The 24292-nt window shown below is 34.1% G+C and overlaps 2 protein-coding genes across 5 annotated transcripts in view; one reads left to right on the top strand and one right to left on the bottom strand.

The window, feature by feature from the left end:
• LOC112690832 overlaps positions 1–24292 on the bottom strand; it is a 242408-nt gene that overhangs the window by 88593 nt on the left and 129523 nt on the right. The window contains exon 2 of one of the 3 annotated variants that reach the window (XM_025564924.1): positions 11772–11879. The exons of the other annotated variants lie outside the window; for them this stretch is intronic. Within the exon in view, the coding sequence (XP_025420709.1) occupies positions 11772–11829 (58 nt within the window). The 5' untranslated portion in view covers positions 11830–11879. The remainder of the gene's footprint in view (positions 1–11771; positions 11880–24292) is intronic. 3 annotated transcript variants of the gene reach the window in all.
• On the top strand, positions 1832–23026 carry LOC112690831. 2 transcript variants are annotated; one of them, XM_025564922.1, is made up of 4 exons: positions 1832–1998; positions 18954–19260; positions 19321–19474; positions 22008–23026. In XM_025564922.1, the coding sequence occupies exons 2-4, from the start codon at positions 18995–18997 to the stop codon at positions 22434–22436; spliced, it is 849 nt and encodes a 282-aa protein (XP_025420707.1). In that variant the 5' UTR covers positions 1832–1998; positions 18954–18994; the 3' UTR covers positions 22437–23026. The 2 variants fall into 2 exon arrangements, with proteins under 2 accessions (XP_025420707.1, XP_025420708.1); XM_025564923.1 differs by having other exon boundaries at positions 1832–2089.

Genomic DNA, 24292 nt, shown 5'->3' with positions numbered 1-24292 from the left:
TAAAACCGTAGTTTTTTTAATTATTATTTTTTACTTATTAGTAAAATTGCACCATTGATTAAAAAGGATTGCACATTACATCCGTACGAGTCTCTCAGTGGACATCTTTAAGTGTAGGTGCAGTAAATTTTAAAATGTAACACCTTGGTTTTGTTAAATAATTCGATAAGACAATACGATGTATATAATACACTTAGTAAGTTTCGTTCTGCAGTTTAACGTGTGCACACGCGTTCCATTCGTAAGCAACAACTTTTGAACATTTCAACTGTGAAGCGGATTCCTGTCACCATTCATTACGTTTAAATACATTTGCCGAGTCCCTCCAGTAATACGACCTTTTGATAATAACACGATGGAATATACTAACATCTGAGCTGCCAAACGATGTGCTCAGTGTATGTATTATTTCAATACATTGTTAAATCTACAAAAGCAAACTACTTGTGTTTTAACAGGAAAGAGAGTATTCGTTGTGCAGCCACGGATTTTTATTGAAATTACACTTCGGTAACCACGGCCAAACGGTTAATCGAATATCACGGTATAGTTGGCGGAAAAACAGGCATATCCGACGAGACCGAAAACGAATCCGCACAAATGTCTTTTATTCGGCGTTACATTTAAATGACCTTATCTCGACGGAACAGATACACCAATATTCGGCCCTGGTAACCGTGCACCACTCGTGCGACTCACTTAAAAACATCTAACCCCTGTGTTTTACATACGTATTATGCATCGTATATACATATTATATACCCACGGTTTAACAGCGCTTAAATATTTAAATACGCTTAACAACCTATGCAAGCGATATGTAAAACGATAATTTAAGTGCGTACATTATGGTAATAAGCAAATGTTCCAAGTTCGTGTACCCACGTTCTACCGCCGTACGCAGCAGCATCGTCGCACGAAAATAGAATCGAAAAATAACATCGAACCGACCCGGCATGACCTTGTTTTTTTAGCCGTATTTTAAGTCGTAGCGAAAACGATCGATCGCAACGATCCGCGCGCTACTCCTCTAGAATCGTTATGGCGTTATCGCCAAAGTCAACTCGAGGTGTTACGAGGCGTCTATGTTCACGATTATTCGGTAATACGAGTACGATTTATACCAGCCTTTGACGACGAATTATAGACGAATCGTACACGCGGGGAATCGAATAAACGCTAACCGACGTTCCCGAGAAGAGTTTTCGATGTGAGGCGACATCGTGCGCCTCAGTGGCATTATTTACGGGGGGAGGGGGGTGGATATGTCACGGTTAGAGTTCAGTTATTCCGAATTCGGTGCATCGTCAGAATTTATACACGTATTTTATGTAAAGCCGTCGTGAATCAAAAAATCGGACGTGTGCTCACGTCAAAAGTACCAATCATGTTTTTTTGACCGGTTTGACGTTGGTAAAACGTTTCCCGCCGAGTCGGAAATGCAACAAGACCGTGCTACCCCCCCCCTCGTACAAAACCCTGAATGTACGTATCTAATCGTTAATCGTCTAACGCGCTAATCCGATGGAAAACGTGGTGGCCGTACCGACGACGGGGGACAAAACGCACCGCAGAGCGACGTTACGGCAAAACGATGATTGGTCACGCGACGCATCCGACGACAATGCCGTTGTTCGGCCAAATTTGTCACCCCACCGTGATCGGAAGTTTTGATCGTCGCGCGATTGATCGTTGCTGTGTTCTCCCGTTGAGGACGCGCTGCTAACAACAACAATAACTCTGTTCGGCACCTCCCCGCCATCCGGTTACACGAAGACCCGATTCATCACGGCGCACGGTCTGCTGCAGACGTCCAAGGGCACGCGGCCGTGCACAGGTAACCGGTGGCGACGAGGCCTACAAACGTTCCGCGTCCGTCCGGTGTCGTTCGTGAATTCCCTACCGGCCCGTCGGTCAGTACGTGCCGTGAACTTAAACCGTTCGTGTCGACCCGCAGAGAAGTCCGTCCGCAACAGTGAGCACACGCACGCACACACCGTGAGTACCTACCACGCGTTACCTGTGGCATAAGGGTTCCGTGGGACAATCTTAAGGGTATTCCGCGAGGCGTTTACGAATATTGAGAACGGTAATTGTTGTAAATAATAATCATGGACCATGTTTAAAACATTTTTTTGGAGCGTAGGTTTTACAACAAATGTATGAAAAATTGTGGTCAAGTTGGAGTGATAGAGACGTTGGGGCTCCACGAAACAAAAAATTATTCCTAAGGGTTCGTAGGTCGTCCGTGGTAGTAAAAGTTTGGGAACCGCTGACCTATGCCATAGGGCACTGGCCGAGCTAAATCCCCGTCGACCGGCTGGCGGTTTCACCGTTTTAGATATAAGCGATTGTTGAAATGTTTTCGGTAGAAACGGGCACGCGATGTCGACCGTTCCGACATTTGTTTTCGTTGGCTTGTAACCCGTCCGCGTACACTTAGATGCCTACCTCGTGACACTTCGTGACTGTTGACACCGACATGCAGAAAAACTAAATCGTTCCGTGTCGACTAAGAATTGGAAAAAACATCGCATACGTTCAGCTTAAATCCATTTCGACCGTTAAAAATCCCTTTTCATTGACAATCTACATCAGTAGAAAAACCGTCGTGTCACGTTCCGAATGCACGCGCACTGTTTGTCGTTCTTAGACACGACTATCAGCGATTGGGTGAATTGGATATTTAAATGTTGCAAACATATTATTTCACGGTCAGCTGTAATTTCACAACGAGTTTATTTCTATTTCGATTGTTTTTTTTTTAGTATGTACAACGTTTTTTGGGGTATTAAATTTGAATGTAAACCCATTAATTTTACAATGATAAGGTCTTAATGTATGTTACACATATTGTATTTATTCCGGTTACTTATACTAAATGCCTTTGGAGCGGATCGGGATTTCCCGAATTTTCGTCACTTACTAAGAAAAATATTGTGACACCCATTTTAAAGTCATTTTTTTCAAGTCTGTAAATAACTATTTAAACTTAATTCAAAAACTTAACTTAACATAAACTTAACTTCTGACACATTCAATTCTTGTGTCAATATTTAAAGTGTAAAGAAATCAATAAAAGTGTACATACGAGTAGAGTTTATGATACCGATAAACATATTAAACACTTTAATTGATCTTAAACGCCACAACTTTGAATAACATACATTATAAATATTTTTTGATTGTATACTTGAACATTTATACAAATAGATCAAATGTATAGATAAGAAGTTTATTCAATTTTATTATTTTTAAATGTGTTACAATTTTACTCGATCAATAGCTATTTTTTAATACTAAATCCTTGAATATTACTTAAACGGAGTAAAAAACACGTATTAAAATTAAAATTAATTAAAAAACGAAATTTAAATCTTATTTGAACTTAAAATATTTGAGAATTTAATAGATAAAAAGTATAAAAACAGAAATGAGTGATTGTTTAAAAAAAAATTTTTTTATATACATAAATAAATTATATATAAAAATAAACTATACCTGGTTTATTTATTATTAAATTTGTAATATATGACCGGTTTTGAATTAAAAATTCATCATTAAGTTTACACAAAATCAATAAAATCATGATATAAATTATAAAATAATTTAAAATAAAATTTGTTTGACAAAAAAACTAAGTTTTATACTTTAATCAGTAGGACTAGAATTATATACGAAATATTAATTATAAATTATAAACATTAATTATAAAATATACTATAAAACATTCATTTTCCGCATTTTTAAAATCAAAATATGCAATATTAATAATATAATAATAATATTCATTTTATTCAATATATGCAATAATATGCATTTTATCCAAAATATGCAAAAACATGTAAAATAAAAACACTACCATATATCTCACCATGAGTTGATTCGCGGACATTACTGAAAAAATCAATAATCGAAAGTAGCAAAAAAAAAAACATGCTGTTGCATACAAGTCCTAGGTCTGATTATTAATATATTTAGGTTGGGCATATTATTTATACACTATAGTATTAATATAAATATTCAGTTTATGTTTAAGATTCATGCCCCTGTTGTTAATATTTTTTTAGATTACAAAGAAACAATATCCATATAATTAAAAATCATGTTACTTGATGAATTTCTTTAAAGTAACCGATTTCATCAGAATTTTATTTGTAGGCTACAAAGAAAAAACTTGTGAAGAATATTGGGTTACATGTTCAAATTTAAAGATATTTATTAAAATTAATTTTAACAATATTTTATACTACAAATATATTGCAAATTTCTACAATTTTTGTTGAAGTTTAAGATTCAAACGTTCATAAAAAAAAATGAAGATAAAAGGATTTTCAATATTTTTAAACAAAGAAGAATAAATTACTCGTATAATAAACGCACTATTAAATCTTTAAAAATTGTTTGCTAAATCAATATTATGTTACATCATTATTTTACGAAACTAAAAACTAATAAAATATGAACATAGTATTTATCTATAACAATAGCTCAAACAGTTTAAAATATTTTGATAGTAAAAATATCACTAGAGATCGATAACTTGAGTATTCAATGAAAATATTAGAATTTTTTTGATAATTATATTTTGAATTTCTTAAAAAGAAAAAAATTAAAAAAATTAATGTTTCGAATAATTCTTTCGATCTAAATATTATGCACTACTGAAAAAAAAACAACACACATCATTGTTAAACCGAAACATTATTCATTGGCTAAGAAACAAAAAAAAAATGTTTACTCAGTTTTGAATTGTTCATATCTTTAATTAAAAATACATTAAAATCAGTTTTTAACAATTTCTTCTTTGCAAACAGTTAGATAATCTAGATTAATTGAAAGCAAACAAGAAAATTCAATTTATGCATATTTTTTTTTATACATACGAAATTGTATATTGTTAATTTTAAATGTAAGTAATAAACAGTGTTATTTACAGTATTATCATTAGACAAATAACAAGTAGGTGTGTAATTTGTTACACAACCAGTAATTGAAGGTAAACTCAACTGCTGTATCAATGAAATGAAATTACAAATATTTTATGGCTAACTAAGTACAACACACTTGAATCCATTGAACTCAACAATAATAATTAAATTAATTAAACGAATAAAAATGCGTAAGAATAATATACATATATTGTGTACCAATGCCATCAAACGTAGTGCTGGCATAAATTAACGTGTTGAAACCCGATGTCTACGGATGTCAATAGTAACATAATATACCAAATCAAGTTGACTGAAAATCATTAATACGTTGGTAATTGATTTATTCACTAATTTTTTTGTAAAGTTATGCAGCTCAATTTCATGATTTTCAATTTATAAACACATGTGCGTAATGTGTGTATGATACGATCGTTCACAAAAGCATTATTTTATTACGACGAAAGTACGGGCATGTATGTTTATTTCTTCCATCTCAGTGTAATCATTTTAATGAAAAAAAAAAGGACTCAATCCCCAAAAGAATTTCTTTAATATTTATCGTATAAATTAGTGTCAGCTAAATGTTTAATAGAATACCGTAAATTATAATTATAGCAGAAATACAGGCAAGTATATATAACATATAGGTTAAAAATCGCACAAAATTGTCAAATATTCACATAATATTTATTTTTAATCATTCATATCATATTAATCAACATATTCTTCATTCAGTTATTATTCAAATTATCATATTAAACAAAATAAAATATTTCTTAAAGAACTGAAAAGTGAAATAAAGTTTTTGGGCATTAAAATGCTATATTTTCTTATTTCTTATTAGTCTTATACCTATTACACAAGTAATTTACCTCAATATTTCAAATTAATTGGTTTGTTAATCTTAGCTTTACACTGATTAATGGATCAATGAGTTGTAGGTGCAAATAAATATTATACCATTAAATATATATATATATATATATATATGTATATATAATTAAAACTGATTACGAAAGTATGTTATTACATTTTTTAAAAAAATACAATGCACTTCAAAACACATCGGATGCAAAAAAAAAATGTGTGTCAAACCATAGTAAGGTACCTATATAATATTTAATCAGTATTAGAAAACTAACATTTCTGATTATTATGTTTATAATTGTAATATATAATAAATTAAAACTTATATCATACCGATATAATGCTTTGCATTTAATGAAAATTTTGATTTACTTAGTTTTTTCCAGATGGTTGCCCAAAAATGCATTATTTCATATTTTTTTCGTATTTCACTGACATTAAATCAAAATCAAAAGTGAATTATGATATAAATCAAAATTTGATTAATTTTAAGTTGGCATATTTTTAAATGTCTATCTCGTTAAGTTACCCTACTCTGATTATAATATAAAAGCTTCACGTACTTGCTTGCTTGTGTGTGTGCAGAAGTCAAAGAGAGAAAAATAATAAGCAAAAAATTATACAGTACAGGATTCCGCTAAAATTAAAACATTTATACATAAAAGTTACACTCGATATTATAATGTATTACATTAAAACCTAATTATTTTTAATAAAAAATAAAAAATTTTCTCAGTTTATACATGTACTCGTATATTGATTCTCATTAGTATACAAACAAAAATAAGTTGAAAACATAATATTATAGTTTTTATTTTTTTGTTCTGGAATGTATAAAATGTATATATGATGTATGATGTATACATGGAATGTATAAAATATATAATGGAGAATTTCTTAAATTTAATTAGTCTTCTATGGAGGCTAAATTAACATTTTTTTTTTACTACATTATTATGACGTATTGAAGTGTTATTTTTCGATATCTCGTGCCAACTGACGCTAACTATTTTAAAGTCGATCTAGTTTGATGGTCATAGGTCAGATGATTTTCAACGATACATATATCATTACATATATACATAAAAAGATATATATATATATATATATAGAGAGAGAATTTATAAAAAAGCGATTTATATATGAGAAATATGTGTGTAATTTAATACATTTTTATTAATCCTGTCGTTTGCAGAATATAATATCATAACTCTCGGTTGCTTTTTTACGCAATCCACTGCGGCTTATTTCCCGTGGACGGTTTGAACGTTAGAGTCTGGCCAACCCTTTCTCTTTCATCCCCACTGATCATAAATTATACATGTGCCAGTTGTATTTTCATTTTAACATATATTTCCTATAATAGAGCATGCGTTTTCAATGGACTGACCACACGCGTATGCTCGGCTCACTTTTATTCCGCACCGAAACCTTTAATCAGCCGCCCGGCGATAAATAACAATATTCATAGTATACTCGTAATACCTAACCAGATTGAAAACACATTTTTCTCCCGGTAATTTCACCACCACTGTCGCTGGGTACCCGGAAACGAGCCACCGGCACCGTTGTCGGTTCTCGTTCGACCCGGCAGTTGGTAATTTATCTGATAAATATTATGATAACAAAATCAAGTACACGTTGTACATATATAGATTTTTAAAACACTTAAGGCAACCGGGATGGTTACCGGTACGCGCGAAAATTGTAGCCAATGACGTTATTTGTGGGTAAAATCAGGGCTTGCAAGAATTCCACGGGACTCGCAGCCCCCAAAGTCGTTAAAAGCAATAATTTAATAAAAACGGTCTATACAGTTTTATATTCTATTATTTTGATAATTGTAAATAAATATATGTAATTCATCTCAGATTATATTATTCGAATCTAAGAAATTTATATTTGAATTACTGATATAACTTCTAGTATCACATTACATACTTTTATCTAACTAGTAATATAATATTTTGTTCATCCTGAAAAATGCAGAAATATTAAAACTGTAACCGTCTCATTGCTTATTTTTTATAGTTTTTTAGACAATTATATAAAAATAAACATCACAGTTTGCAGGATACGAAATTAAAATATGTGCTTATACTTAATTGCAGTAGATATATTATTTATTTCAATTTTATTAAGAAAATTTATACTTTTTGATTTCAAAATTATATTTCCACATTGATATTCTAACATGAGAATACATAATTTCAATTTTTTCCCTTCCGAATATTTTTTATTTTAATTAAAGGATTACTAATTTCAAATTTTTCATAAAAAAAAAAAAAAAAAAAACAGATTTAGATATTCCAAGTGTTGAACACGTATAATAACAATTTCCTGTCTAAACTCGAAATATTTTTTACACTTACAGTATTGTATCATTTTACATTATCGTTGGATCTAATGATTAGATTATTGCAATCGTCGCGGTTGGCGGAAACCATACGTCGAAATTATGGATGAAATCAACGTCGGTGTTGCGGTTACCGCGGTAAAGCGTGTGACGTACTACGTATATAAGCACTTTGTTCAATCAATCGAAGACGTGTGTTTCGTCCGGTTAGTACGGTTAACTAAAGCAGTAATGCGAACTCGCCTTAAATATTTTGTACGACGGTCCACCATAAGTCACGGACACTTGATGGGCGGGCTACAATCTAATCGATCGCAGAATTTTACGGCTCCTCCCCCCCATTGTAATAACATTGTTATGTTTAAACTACGAGCAGACGTCGACGAGAGACAATTCGGTTTGCAACTTGTTCCGCGTTAATTTCTTTCGCTGTACCTGCACATCAAATGCACATTAATGCAGTGCGTATTCGTACGAATATATGTACGTGTTTCAATCCGTTTTAACGGAAAAATAGGTGCGTTCTATGCAAAATACACCCCGCACTGCTTCGCTGCTCGGAGTTCGAATCGACCGCTGCGGAAAACGGCGGTTAAGCTTATTGAAACCGAGCCAGGGTTTGTTTTCTTTATACTATTATTGTTGAACTACACACACGCGAATATTAATGAAGGGATGGACGAGTAGATATAAAACGCCGATGATGAGAGGCACATTAATACTATGATCATATTATAATGTCCGGACTGCTACTATCGTATTGAAAACAAAACGAAGAAACCGATTATTGTCTTGTGGCTCGCCACGGTGACTTGGCAACTGTGGCATATGGCCAATACGCGTTAGAACACGTCTTACACCGTGCGACAATAATAATATCTTGTACAGGTATACTCTGCATCGTAGTCCGGCATAAGGGCACTCCGAAGACTTGTTGAATCGTTTTCGCGAAACCATCGTTCATCGTCATCACTATCACCGTCGTTAATCCGGCACGATTGTCGGGTAAACGCGCGCGTTTTTACTACGAATACTCGTATATTTCGTCTTAAGCGAATGTGCACTTTATTGTTTCATGTGGATCGTTCGTTAAAGCTTATGGCCGAGACTTGTATACGCCGTTATACACACGTGAGTACACAGCAAGGCACTCGTATCGTCCAAACACCGTCGTATCCTACGGAATTCATACCAAGTGATTTTTAGTCGATTATTTTCAGCTCACCGAGTTCATCTAAGAAATTCGTTTCCATAAAATGAATGCACCCAATTTCCCTAGACGACGCCTGAAAAATAATATGACTATCGGTTGGCAAATTAAGTACAGATCAACAAATTATTATCTGCAATCGTTGGTAAGTTCAAAAATATTTTCCCTGGAAATAAATCAATAGTCACAAGTTATTTCAATAATCTTTTTTTATATCATTTTAAATAGCGAACTATCTAATGAAGTTTTCGAATTCCATTGTGAACGTTATGATTTTTTTCTCGAAAAGTGATCATAATTTTCTTAGCCAACTGATTTACACATGATCTTAAATTCCACAGAACCCAAACAACCAGAAATGGGATATTGAAACTATTGCCTTAGATTTATCATAGTATACCAGAGTCTTTGTTGGTAATTTATTTACGTCTTAGTAATAATCATTATATCATGTCCTCAAGACGGACCAGAAATATACCGACCAGTCGTAATCTAAACGGTAAGTGTGTGCGTGCGTAAAAGACAAGATGAATGTTTATGTGTAAGGAAGTAGGAGTGAAATTGAAAGGGTATAAGTGTGTGAGAGAGAGAGAGATAGGTGTGGAGGATTAGTTGTCTAATTAATAGTCAAAGCCTATGGGCGCTTACGTAAAGATAGCTAGGGATTGGTAAATGGTTCGTGACTTTGTGGGACCACCTCGTTGCTTAACATTAAGTTAATTAAATTCATTGCCCCTAAAACCCCCCGGTCAATCACCTATTCACGTTCAGGTTTTGCCATCTTCAAGGTTTTCTTGTCGAACGCGCTAGGCGAAAAGGACGGGCTTTCGTCATGCTCACTCGAATACGCGCGCGCGCGTGTATGTTTAAATTACCCGTGGTCGCGGTTCGTTCTTGGGTGCGTTCAACTGTCAGCCATTAAACCGAAGGATGTACGAGAAAACATATATTTTCCTGACATTTAAACAAAACAATAGTAGGCGATATTATATAACAATGTGTTATCTTTAAAATTAACAAAAAAAAAAAAAAAACACGCTCATGAACACATGTATAATATAGTAGTTAGGGCTCTTTCACGCTCGCCGAAGTTCTCATCACCGTCCGCGCAATGCACTCGTCTTAATATTACATTATTTTTTACGCAATGCAAGACATGCAATTAGAAATAATGAAATATTAATTTCCAATACATTCAAGCTGTGTTTTTTTTTATTGCGGATGCTATTAATTAGTAGAAAAAAATTAACAAAAGGTATACACTAAAACATCATAAGCCGACCGAAAAATTGTATTCATTCGTTTTAAAATATAATAATAATTATAGTTATAATAATAATAATAATAATAATAACAACAATAAAAAAATAATGATATGATTATTGTTTTAGTATAGTTAAATGTATAGTTATTGTTTTCTGAATTATTAATAATGCATTCGTATAAAATATTAAGTGTAATCATTACTCATGCAATTGTTCCAAAAACCTCATTGAAGATATGACTGAATTGAAGAAAAATGTTATGTCATAACTAAAAATATGCACAATGTGTATGTATATATATATATTGTACCGTTAATTTTAAATTTTTGTATACATGAGTAAAATGTTACTAAATTAAAAAATATCTTTGTACTATTTCTATGATTAATAATAACAATATTAGTAGTAGTATTATATAATAACATACTTCTTGCGTAATGACATAAACAGCTGTGGTCGATTTTCCATGAAATCCCTTATGGAAATTCGTCTACGGTTATTTCGTTCTCATCCGTCGACATTATCTAATATAACGATTAATAGTTTAATTCAATATAATTAAAAACTATTGAGTTTTCAATAATGACTTATGCATGTAGTTCCGTAGACGATTAAAAACACCTTTGAAGGTAAAGCACTTTAAAAAAAATAATAATAATAACAATTCAACAGCCATATACCAACTACGTCTGGTAGATGATATTTATTCTACGGACCAGTTTTGGAACATTTTGAAATAATTTAATTTATTGAAAATTGCATTAGGTTTCCGAAATTACAAGATACATTTTGGGTCGAGAAAATAGTAATAATTGTTATCAATTTCGTGCCATTCATCATGCCACACACATTATTATTTTTTAATAAAAAAATGTTATATTACATTATGATTAAAATTAATAATAAATAACAATATAGTAGTAAACAGTCATATCACAAGATCGGCTCAAGCATAAAAAGAAAAATTAAATAAAATAAGTAGTCAAATAAATGCCCAATGGCATGTCATGTTTGTGTATGATGTGTGTGTGTATGGTATATAGCTAACAATAATATAACAAATAATAAAGACATCGCGTGTTACCCGAAGAAGTATAGAGAAATGAAAAGAAAAAAAATGTCATTATTAGCAAACATACCTAGTCTTCTAATTCTGAAAAGTAGGTAATGCAACTGGAGTATTGCCGAGGATTCCATTATATATTTTTGGTGATCCCTTCAACTTCGTATAGTGCAGTATGGAAGAACTTTGGCAAACAAACAAACACAAAAACATTAAAAAAAAATGCAAGTTGATCAGGACAAGGATGTAATATGATGATATTAAATTGTTATTATGTATTTTTTTTTTATCTAATTTGTATAATTACACAATTGATTCAAACATTTGATTGAAAAAACACTTTTTTGCAAGTGGGTATATAATATCACTCATGTGTCACCGATTTATTTAGTTATTTTATTTTAATACATGTCTATCGGCTTATAGAAAACAAAATAATAACAATAAACTTTCAATTTTTTCTAATTTTATGATAAAAATTAGCTCCTGCAAATAAAAAATTATTTTAATCTCTCTTAGAATAAATTTTTTCGCCAAAAAAAATGTTATAACAGCACAGACGATAACGATAGATTTGTTCGCAAACGTTGACATGATTACTTTTGTACTGTTTTTGGGACGACCATTCTCTTTGTTAACATTGAAAATACAATTTCGAAATCGACAATTCAAATCCATTAACTAAATGAGCGTATACAATCTTATGAATCGTAGATAGTATATAAATAAAATGAAAGCATTTGTACGATGAAATTATTTTAGTAAGTTATATTTTATCGAACGTTAAGTGAATGTCGTGTCTGGTGGTGGTGACGGCAGCGTTGGTGACAATGACCGCGGTGGTCAGAGGGATGATAAGCGAATATTTCAAGAAGGTGAATTTAATACGCACGTGTTTCGTGATTTTCCTCGCGTTTTCCACACGATTCGATTTGGCGAAAAAGCTTTTAGACAAATTACAATAGTACGCGCACGTTCACCCGGTGCCTTTCCCGACATCAGCTTCGGGGAAACATTAGCGCCGGCACCCATTTTCTCGGGCCAAAAAATCATCAGGTCCATTTGTCACTATAGATATATATATATATATATATATATATATAATTTATACTACGGTTATATACGCACACACGCGCGCCCCATCGCCCACTCTACACTATCACCGGCCGCTGCCGACATATTGTTTGACGACCGACCGCTTTTCGGCACCGCGATAGATTTCGGCCAGGAAACGGTATGATATGACCCTCGACTAGTGATTACAATCCCGGGATACTGAATACTTTTTGGTACCGAAAATATCGGGATCTATAAAATAAAATACCGAGATTCTCGGGACTATGTAATAGCGATTTAATAATTTTATCGATGCCGATTGCCGATCAACGTGTTTGGAAGATAAGATAATATTATATTTACGAGTAAAAATGATAAAAACTCCCTAAAAATGATTTTATTAAAAAGCAAATAATAAAATTAGTTGAAAGGATACATAATGAACAGCAACAACAACATTTTGAGGTTGAACAAACAGAAAGTAAATTTATTACATTTACTCAATTGACATTACAAGAAAAATTGGAATTTGAAATAAGCAAAAGTGATAGAACCATTGATCCGAAAACACAAACAGAAACGGATTTGGTTAAAATAATAAGAAAATAATTAAATTTATTTGAAAATGGAGGAACACGAGGGCATCATTTAGAGCTAGCGTATAAATATTTAATCTCTATTCCTTCTACTAGCATTGAATCAGAACGTGCATTTTCAGCAGCAGCCTATATAGGAAACAAGCTAAGAAGTAGACTGGGAGATGAAACATTGGACGCTCTATTATTCCTGAGATCGTATTTTCAAAATAAATAGAACATACAATTCTTTGTAAATTATAATAATATTTTTTTGCATTATTTTTTTTTTTACATTTCGGGATAATCTCAGGATCCCGGGATCAATAACTAAATATCCCGAAATCCCGTGATCGTTAAATAGGGCCGGGGTTGTAATCTCTACCCCCGACCTTGGTATCGAATCAATCAAGTGCACATTAAACGATCTAGATTTTTGAGAACGATATCATGCGAACGCCTTCCAAACCTGTGCGCACACGCATGGGTCCAGTCACCGCTACACGAGTGATATTGTACCGGTCAGTTCGCCTCGACAACAATGGTTACATTTAGCCTTTTACAGCTACAAACGAGTTGTGTCCCGAAGAATAAAATATACGGGTACCTAGATGAGTTGTATACACAAATTGATACATTTTTCAACCACAATATTGCACATAAATTATGAATATAACATTTTGCAAAAGAATAAAAGTTGTCCAGTTATATTAATTTACAATAATAATTATAGTATCTGTACGTTATAATAATAATTGTAAGTATTTGCAAAAATAATTTTATCTAAAAAGAGATGTACTTGTAAATAATAATGATCAATGATATGAATATACAAAGTACATCTTAAAATATAATTAATTTATAACATGATAAAAAAAATTAAAAATGTAAATGATACTATCTTTACAAGTTAAAATCATGAAATTATATTACAATATTAAATTTTATTTACACGAGAATAAATATACTTGGGTATTCACATAAAAATGTAAAGAACACATTTCTGAATTTGAGTTTATAAAAACATTTTTATTGAAAATTACGATTAAACATATTAAATTCTTATGTAAAATATTGATTTAAATTAATCGTAATTTTAGAGACTCAACTCGTTAACTGTGCCTTCTACAAACCGAATGATTGCATGTATTGGTTTTGTTGATTTTAATGGGTAAATCGTTATTTTAATTGTTTTTTTTTTTTTTTTTTAAATTAAGCATTTCGGGTAAATTTTTGTACTGTTTTGAACAAACAAGGAAGATATATTTTTCCAAAAAATCACGTGCGTACATATAATTGTGTAAAATAATTTTATACAAAACTAAAAGGCGTAAAAAAGTTTTCACGGTAGTTACTCATAAAAGCATCAACATTAAACTTCATTATTTTGACATGAATCGCTGATTTTCAAAATTCTGATAATACATTTCATCCAACCCGTGGTTAACCGTTACGATGTCAATCGATATATGTCTCTTCCAATTGCTAAAATTTGGGTAATATTGTTGACATTGTTATGATATCACATGCATACAATATAGAACGGCAAAGTCGTAAAGTACTTTTTGTGCAAATTATTATTTTAATGCGATTTAACGAAATTTATTGTGCAATCATTTTAAATTACGTTTTGTTAGTTGTAAAAAAATAGTTTTCCGACTTTGAAATTAAATCTTGAGTTGCATAATTAAATAACTAATGTTAATCCACTTAGCTCGAAAAGAACATTCGACTGGTGTGTACCAAAACAATTAAATTGAATACATATTATGTACTGTGCGGTTTATTGATGTTTAGGTTTGGCCTGAACCATAATTTCATTATTCACTATTTTGCTGATTATCGTTTTCTTAAGCCTGTAGTCGCCCGTTCTAAATTTTCTTGCAAAAACGTGTTAGAAATTCAATAAATTATACACAAGTATATATGTCAGTGTATATGTTGTATAGAGCGTTGTGTACTGTAACGCTTTCAGTTCGTTTAAAAGATATACCCATCACGGATTCTATTCCATTTAACGTAAATTCAGAATAAAACGGAAGTGTATAATTAAGTAAATAGTGAAATTGTTTTGTGACGACCGTATTGTGCTCATTTCATATACAACAAATTGTAACATTATGTGCACGAGCACGTGAGTGAATAATTATGATGTCCGCGATATTAAATCGACTTTTGAGTTACACTTGTAATACTGGATATCATTCGCAAACTAATTGTCCTGTCGTACAAAATAACTTTCTAGCATTAGATTGAAAAAAAAAACCACAAATATTTACCTGATTTGAATATTACCAACAATTTTTCCTTGTACATTTTGAACCTGAATTAAAGAAAAAAATTGAGTCGCCTTCCCTTCCTAGAAGTATGTCTAAATAAGACCATGGTCCGGGAGATCATCACATGTGCGCTAGGGAACAGGGACAACGTGAGAGTAGGTACATGAGAGTAGGGATCGTCGGATCCGGATACACGGTTGATGTACCACGCAAGTGACACTCCGCTGGGCTACCGAACCGCGACGACGATAGGTTCGGCATCATATCGTTTATGCGTGTACATGTGGTGTTGTGTACGTTGTTTACAGGCGATTTGTCACGGGCGCACGACGTCAACGGCGGAAACGATCGGAAAGAGAACGTAAACAATAACGCGTTGCGCCCTACTAGGAAAAGGTAGTAAACTCGTACTGATCACATCTACCAATACCAGGACCTGTCTCTAGTGGCATTCAGTGGGTTTCGTCGGTATTAAATTTTAAACAGTTTATACGTCAATATCAAGCATTTTGGACGACAATTTTATGTTTCTTGTGATTTCATCATAACTGACTAATAATTGACATTTTATACGCACGTTAAAATATTCATAATGTGCATATTTTTCATTCTAACCATTTCAAAGCTGGATTTTTTTTATTTTTGTTGCTGAAGAGACAAAATCTCAAAATCCTTCCTCCCCATTTGTATGCAACCAGGTGACTACTTCCTCCAATTTGGACAAAATGTCGTGCAGCCGAAACTTTACAGACTTATGAGTGATATGATTGTTTTCACTTAAAAAAACTCGTTTTTACAATTGTACTATTTAAAAATTCCAAAACATAATTTATTTATAATAATAGCTATGTTACATAAACTCATCTAGGAAATGTTTTGCTATTTAAAATTAGAACAATTACTCATCTTTATCTAAGCATTTTAAGTTTAAAAAGTGCATAATCTACGTATATTCTCGTAATATTTATTTTTATTTTTATCATATTAATTTACATACATACCTAAATTTATAATTGTGTGTGTATGTGTGTGTTTGATACCGATATGAACGCGATGATCGGATAACCTTTCCAGGACGGAACATGTAAGGCGATTTCAGAATATCGGCTACTATCGGTTTTAGAATTAAGTTGCGTCTGAAAGGAATTTCTCAATATCCGTATACGTCGTGTGTTTGTATGTATAAGGAGTACTAATAAAGATTATTCGTATGAGTGTCTATTATTCATTCACCCTCACATGTACTCTCCGCATGCAACACTCGGTTGAAACTGCTACCGCGGCTCTAGATGATATGGTACAGCGTTTTATAATTTGTAAAAAGGACTATAACTAAGTAAGCCCTACGATATGATCATAACATTCCAAAATCATTACTAACTAGTTATACAACTTGGCGAAAAGATACATCTATATATAAAAAATAAATCGTTTTATTTAATACTTTTTTTTTCGGTTGGTGTGTTCATAATAATTACTCCGTTATTAACAAACGGTTAAAGGGGATGGTCCAATTAACATATGACGCTGAATAATATGATATGTACAAAATGTGTTTAAGTCACGCACGTCAATTGTTTTCAAGACTACTCGTTTGCCAGTGGTTCGGTAAAGGTTATGATAACGACGAAGTCAAATATAACGGTAGGTTATCTGGTCGTTATATTTTTTACTTCGCGTACATAAGTACGTAATATGTAAAATACTTGCACACAAAGGGCACGGGCGTATCGTCGTTATGTGTAACAAAAGTGTCATATCGGTTCCCATAGCTACGGGCCGCGAAACTTTTGCGCTGCTCGAACGAAGACGTTTCACCTCACAATACCCCCAAGTCTGGCGTTTCCGTGAGCCGATAGTTGTGACCGCATGCGGGGTGTATGGATAACAACTACCGCGTTTACCCTGCACCGTTCCGGACAGCCGGCAAACGGTATTATTCCTGAGGATTAAAGGGTTAAACCCATTCCGGCCGTCTATAATCTCTCATCCGAGGAAGGGCCACAAAACACAGGCTACGGTGGCAGGTAGCTGTGGTCCCGGGTGGGGCGTAAGCCCCGTGTTTGTCGAGGGATTTGTGCTCGGTCGACGATTATTTTCCTTTGCTCACGTGTAATATTTTGACGACACTTGTCAGTTGTCACGTCACCGTGACGTCTGGTACAATTACGACCGACGTGAGCCGACGCGAACGTGTTATTTTTTTCGGCTACGACGCGAGACTCACCGTATGGCAAACAACCATAGTTATAGCTAATAAGCTGTACGCATACATCGCGCGTTGTTAGTAGTCACGGTTTACCAATATCGACGAAATACTCTTACGCTGTATATTTCATTCCCCATGTTTCACATCGAAAATACTCTCTCTCTCCTTAACTGACGACCGGTTAAAATCTTTAGCATAATGTCATGCGATGTTAAAACGATCTTATGAGAAGAACCTTTGTTGTACCTGATGAGTGGTCTTCTATTATTTTCGTTCGTGCACACGTACGCGGGTGCACACGCGTATTTGTGTAAATTGACATGGTCAAGAATATGCAGAGAGAATTTAATCCTGGACACTTGTTGGTCTTTCCTGCGCCGAGACACGCCTTGATAATATATGATACATCATGAACTCGAGAGACGAGTAAGTAGTTGAAGGCTGTGAGTAAATACGTTCACTACCGTACACTACGAGGACGAGACTTAAACGAAAATATCGCGTGCGTAAACGTAGAAACGCATTATTGTTCCGTGCACCAGACTAAAACTACGACATTTTATAATTTTCAACGGATGTGTTGTTTTTATTCATTATTTCCACTGCTAATCGATACGAAAAGTTTTGTGGCCTCTTTTGATTATACCGTCTAACGAACTTGAACATTCTAATTTTTCATTGGGTGTGCGTGCATGTTTACTTGATTTAATAATCAAATAAAAATGTCTGTGATATTTTGGTAGTTCTTCTTGAACATTTATGTTATTAGCGACTTCGAAGCCTTTAAACCGTTGTTGTTTCGATTTTTCCCAGTCAGAATTGTTAATTTGACGAATTTGATGATCGAACATACTAGTTTTCGACGGCGCAAAAAATAATTTTCAACATTGCAAAATAAATTATCAACAACGTAAATAGAGCTCAATAGCACCTTAGAATAGACTCCGACGAGTAAAATACATTATCAAACCTATATGTCGTCTTAAGGGGCTAAACGCCGTACCATATTATTGTAACATATTATTGTAGTGATACACTGGTACTTTTTCGGAAAAAAAACACGTAGGTTTATAACAATTCATGTTCGGAGAAGTTTAATACACGTTTCGTTCCGTTAAACGTAGTTTTTTCTGTTGCAGAACCGTTTTTTTTTTTTGCATTAACCAAAGCACGTCAAGAGATGTGGCTGAAGCTGGTAGTGGTGTTCGCTGCGGTCCAGCTGAATCCCGCGCAATCCAACTTTGGCCAGACGAGGACTTCGTTCAGCAACGAGCTGCGTACCGGTTTCGCCAGACTTTTTCGCAACGGCGTGGAACAACCACTTCAGCCGTCGCCGTTCGTCCTGCTGAACCCCACGGATTTCCAAACGGTCGACGGCCCGCTCGTCCAGCGCCCGGCCCCGTTCAGCCCACTGGCCGCCACGGGATATTCGTCTTCGCGACCCAGGTACGAGTTGCAGCATCTGTCGACGGTGGTCCTTTTTTACTACGGTGTCCCTATTGCTAGGTTCCCGTTCCCTCCGAGAGGTGGTAGACGACAAAATGACGTGTTAGTGGTGGTGGTCAAGACGAAATCGAATTGCACCACCCCGGGAAAAGGCGGTGGTGGCGACGGTGGCGGCGACGATGACGACGACGATGACGACGACGACGAAGGCCAAGTAAGAGCAACGCTCTCGGAGCGTATTAGTATAGGAAGGGTTTTCAGATTTTAAAATCCTTAAGGATCAAATCAAATGACCTTTTCTTTTTTTGTCGATATAACAAATATCGAATTATATGGAACTAAAAATGAATATATCCTTTTTACAGATAACTCAATATTATTCTAAATTTTATTATTAAACGATGCGATATTAAATGTAATTTTTTCTCTCGACTACTATTATCTGTGACAGACTAAATGATCGAACGGCACACCGGGATGAATAGAAGCATATAGTTAACATGAAACTTATTACGAAATATTTCCTATACTATTTATTTTTTTAAAAAAATTTTCCGAACAATAAGTGCAAACATGGAGTTTATCTTGTATATGAAATGACTAATATGAAGTACACATTACATTAAACCAGATGCTGATCTTTTGTGGTTTTATCAAAATGTAAGCAATCCAATGCCACCACGGTCTGGTGTGATGGAGTTCTGAAAATATCAATGAGATTTACCCAAAATTTCCCATGAATAAATATTATTGTAATCCATATACTTTGGATAATCAATGATAAATGATGTTTTATAAACAAATGTCAATGATATTATCGTCTACGAAATAACATTACTATGAATAATGCGTTTTCTCCACTGAAGATTACGTTTCAATGTGTAGTTTTCTTGACTGGCATTTACATCGCAGCATAGTGAACATGTAATATCTCTGACACGTTGTTAATAATAGTTTTACGTCCCAAACGAAAATAAATTGTATTTATATTCGAGTGCGCAGTGTCTCGTGTATGACAACCGATTTACGGCCGATGTACTGTTAAGTGGAATAATCGCTTTTGTAGGACCCATACTCAATCGAGGGATAATGGAATCACCACGTGCAACGGATAATTGAATCGTATATAATCGTTGCACTGCATCTCGACAAAGCAGTGAACGCTGTGAATGAGTATCGGCATTTTGTTGCGTGTCACGAACCATCATGTTAGGGACGCGTCTATATATTGCTGAAGGTGATAGTTTTGACAAAAAATATTTATATATAATATTATTTTTGGGTAAACAACGTATACTATGAATAAATTTCAAGCAGTGGTTGAAAAAAAAGAAAAACAAGTTTTTGATACTGAAAGTGTTCGATTATTTCATCGGATTCACCGTGATAACGTAGAATTTCTGAGTTTCATCAATGAATTTTTGTTAATTTTTTTTTTTCAACTATATGTTTTCATTTTCAACTGTACGAGTATAAATCAAACCGTTTGTTTAATAATTATTAAGTTAAATAGCGCGTTACTTCAAACAATATATGATATAATGAATCAAATGCATCATAAGGAGATTTCCTTTGCTATTGACTTTCAGTTAAAAATAAATAAATACTGTGTTGGGTAATGGAAAGTGAATGAGATCCGAACAAACATTTGAACATTTGCAGGAACGTAAATATAATAACAAGAATAATATTTTTATTAAAGGGGTATAATAGAACTATAAATGTTTTGATTTCATTTTTCTTAATACAAGTTGTTCTTTCTTTCTATCCCTCTCACTCATGGTTTAAATTTATATTGTTATATTGGATAAACGATACAAAAAAGAAGTATAAGATTCAATTAGGTTTAATATTAGTCTTCGACAAAAATACATAAGACATTAAATCAAATATACCTTCATACTTTCGTAACGTGACTTTTCGGTATTCGTTAAACGATAGCACATGTCCATCGATAAAGTTTACCTGGTAGATATAACCGGTTAGACTATCTCTGCACTGGATATTCTAAATTTTTCTGATCAATATTCATAGTTACTGTTTTGTGGGACTACCAGGGCTCAATATCGTGAAATATATAACTATCAATTTATGGAGTTAATCACTTATATTGTATAATATAGTTATTGAAAGTATACACTTGATCATTAGATCACAGCGTTGATCATTGATGGTCTGATTGACAAGTGGAGATGACAAACACACACACACACACACATGGAGACGTACTCTATATCGTAAGCAAATTTAGTTACTCGCGTTGAGACGGTGGTTAGGTGACTGATGTTCTGCATATCATGGTACACCATTGACGTTTTGATATTTCCCCCTCTTTCGGTCATGTAATAATGCATTGAATATTAGAGCCAATTTGGTTGACAACGGATAAGTGTAAGACTTGTATATTGGACCCATAACGCTATTCACACACCGTTTATGCTAACCATGATCACCGCACGTTAATATTGACTAACACTATAATCCGGTGAGGATTATCATTTGGTGCTAAATATTTCCGTTTCATATTTTTTCCTCTTAAACGTATTAATTCACAAATAATTGTATTCGATGAACGTAATTTATTTTATATTTTTTTCCGTCAAGGAAGAGTATTTCAACATGTGGTTTTCATTTTGATTTTAAACATTATTAGATATAATGAATAGCTATCATTAGATAGCGTATATATGTAAGTGTATCTCAGTGCAAGATCCGATGGCCGTTGGTAATACGCTTAAATGTTACAGGTCCCGCTGAACCCGGACGACGACGTGGAAGAAGTGAGCATTGTTGCCGGCGGCGTGGAAAAGGGCAAGGAACCGTCGCGCTGCGTGTGGGCGATATTGTCTTGCTGCGCCCCGTCCAACACGCCCATCCGATACACGTGCTTCGACGTGCTAGGCTGCAGCACCGCGTTCTGGGACACCAATCCTTGCGTGCCGGCCATCCTGAAGGCCGCGCTGGACCAGGCCACCCAGTTCTACGGGCCAACCACGGCCACCAATCGCACGGAGACGCCGACCACGATGCCACCATCGCCACCACCCACGTCCCCGACACCGGCCGGCTCCGAACGCGTAGCCGTAGATTTGAAATCGTTCATCGAGTCCACCATCACCACCACCAGCACCGCGGCCACTGACACCACGGTAGCCGACGCGACGCAGGCCGCTTAGGCTCGACCGTTGTCCCGTGGTTGCCGTTTCGTTCTGCGGGGACGTGCGCCCGAACGGATTCCGATTCCGTATTGGCCGCACGAAAGTCGACCAGGGACTCGCGTACGTCCAACGTAGAAAAAAAAAACAATTTTTTTATTTATAATAGCATTTCGAATTAGGAGTAATTTTTTATATGCCGTTTTTTATTTTTGTCGTATAAAGTAAGAGGTTTACGAGTTGGTGGGTGGAAACGTATCAAGGAGGTGTCCACCCCTGGACGTGCATCACCGCAGTCATGTGTAAATGATCGTTTTTTTTTTTTTTTTCACGATTATTCAGATAGTTTGCTGTTTTTGGACGCACGGGTGTACAGTTGCAGTAGATTTAATATTATATAAGTTGCACATAATTGTATAGGTATTGTTAATTGCGGATAATCACGACTACACTGGAAATAATTACTTTCGACTGCACCGCGAGACTACAAAAATGTTGTACGGTTTTTTTTCTTACGAAACGGCCATTAACGTTTGGCCCGCACGCGCGCCCAGCTGACTTCGTATACGTCTATTGTAATATTTAGAAAATATAAAGGTACGTTTTAGTTATGTAATGTTACGCGTGTCTTGTGAATATTATTTTTCTTTCTAAATGTCAGCTTTCAAATGTCTAACCGATTGAGAAATTCGATATCGTTGTACCATACGGTTATTTCTCGTCCGTTGTTTACAACTCGTATCACGTAGAGGTGCGTTTATGAAATGGTCCGAACGCGACTGAACGAAACGAACACGAATTTACTGGAGACGTTCGTTTATTTATATATATATATATATATATATATATATATATGAATATCCATTCGGGTTCGTTACTCGGCATTTACCGGTCGGTTTCTTTTGATGCCGATAGCCGACTAACAATGAGGTGGCCGTCAAAACGTTCGGACCCTATAAGGTGTAAACGCTTCTGAAGATAATCGTTTTCGTTTGATATTTGTATTGAAATATTTATTTTGAGCTAACATTTTTCTTTCTCCTCATCATTGGTTCTTTTTCAACCAATAAATAATAATAATAATATTGTTTAACGAATGTTTCGAACCCTAAATCGGAGCAATTTCACCGGTTTTACAAAGATATGCGCACTTTTGTTGTTATTTGCAAATAGATATTTATATAATATAATAGTATATAACTTTTATTTTTTTTATATAAACATAATATCACATTAAACATATATTTTAAACGGTGTACAAGATTTGAATTTTTTTTTTTTTTAATGATAAAAGCACATTTTCAAACAGGAAACACTTTAATGTATTTACTAAATTAATTTCAAGTTTTATATAATTATTAACAAGATTTACAACGCTTCGAAGTGAAGTACCATCAGTCCAAGTATTGATAAACTTTAATCGGATTGAAAACCGTTTAAAAATTAAGAAGAAATGGTTTTTCAAGTTGTACTTATAAATATTATTGTATATATTCTTGGAATAACTGCGAATCCTCATAATAGACATTTCTTGACGATTTTTGTGATGAAATCAAGTCACTTAAAGACGTTAAAGGAAATCACGTCCTTACCATATAATTTTTACAAGCACAACTCTCTACATTCGCGCGTCCTGTGAAATATCTATGCCATCATTTATCCTGTACGAACCGAGTAATAACTATACTAATTATATACATTCCTCGTATTATTTTATGTTTATGCCGGATAGGCGTGTGCGTGAATAAATTAACGATTTCGAAATAAACTGGATGTACAACAAAAAATCAGTGCTCGGAATCGATTCTTGCACATATAACAATGTTTGTGTTACATCGGTATAAAGCAACAATTTCCAAACTTTTTTCCCGCTGTGG

This window comes from Sipha flava, unplaced genomic scaffold, assembly GCF_003268045.1.
Source record: "Sipha flava isolate LNK unplaced genomic scaffold, YSA_version1 522_pilon_pilon, whole genome shotgun sequence".
Taxonomy (NCBI): Eukaryota; Metazoa; Arthropoda; class Insecta; order Hemiptera; family Aphididae; genus Sipha; species Sipha flava.
Note: the sequence above shows the minus strand (reverse complement) of the source record. Positions and strands in the feature narration are given on the sequence as shown.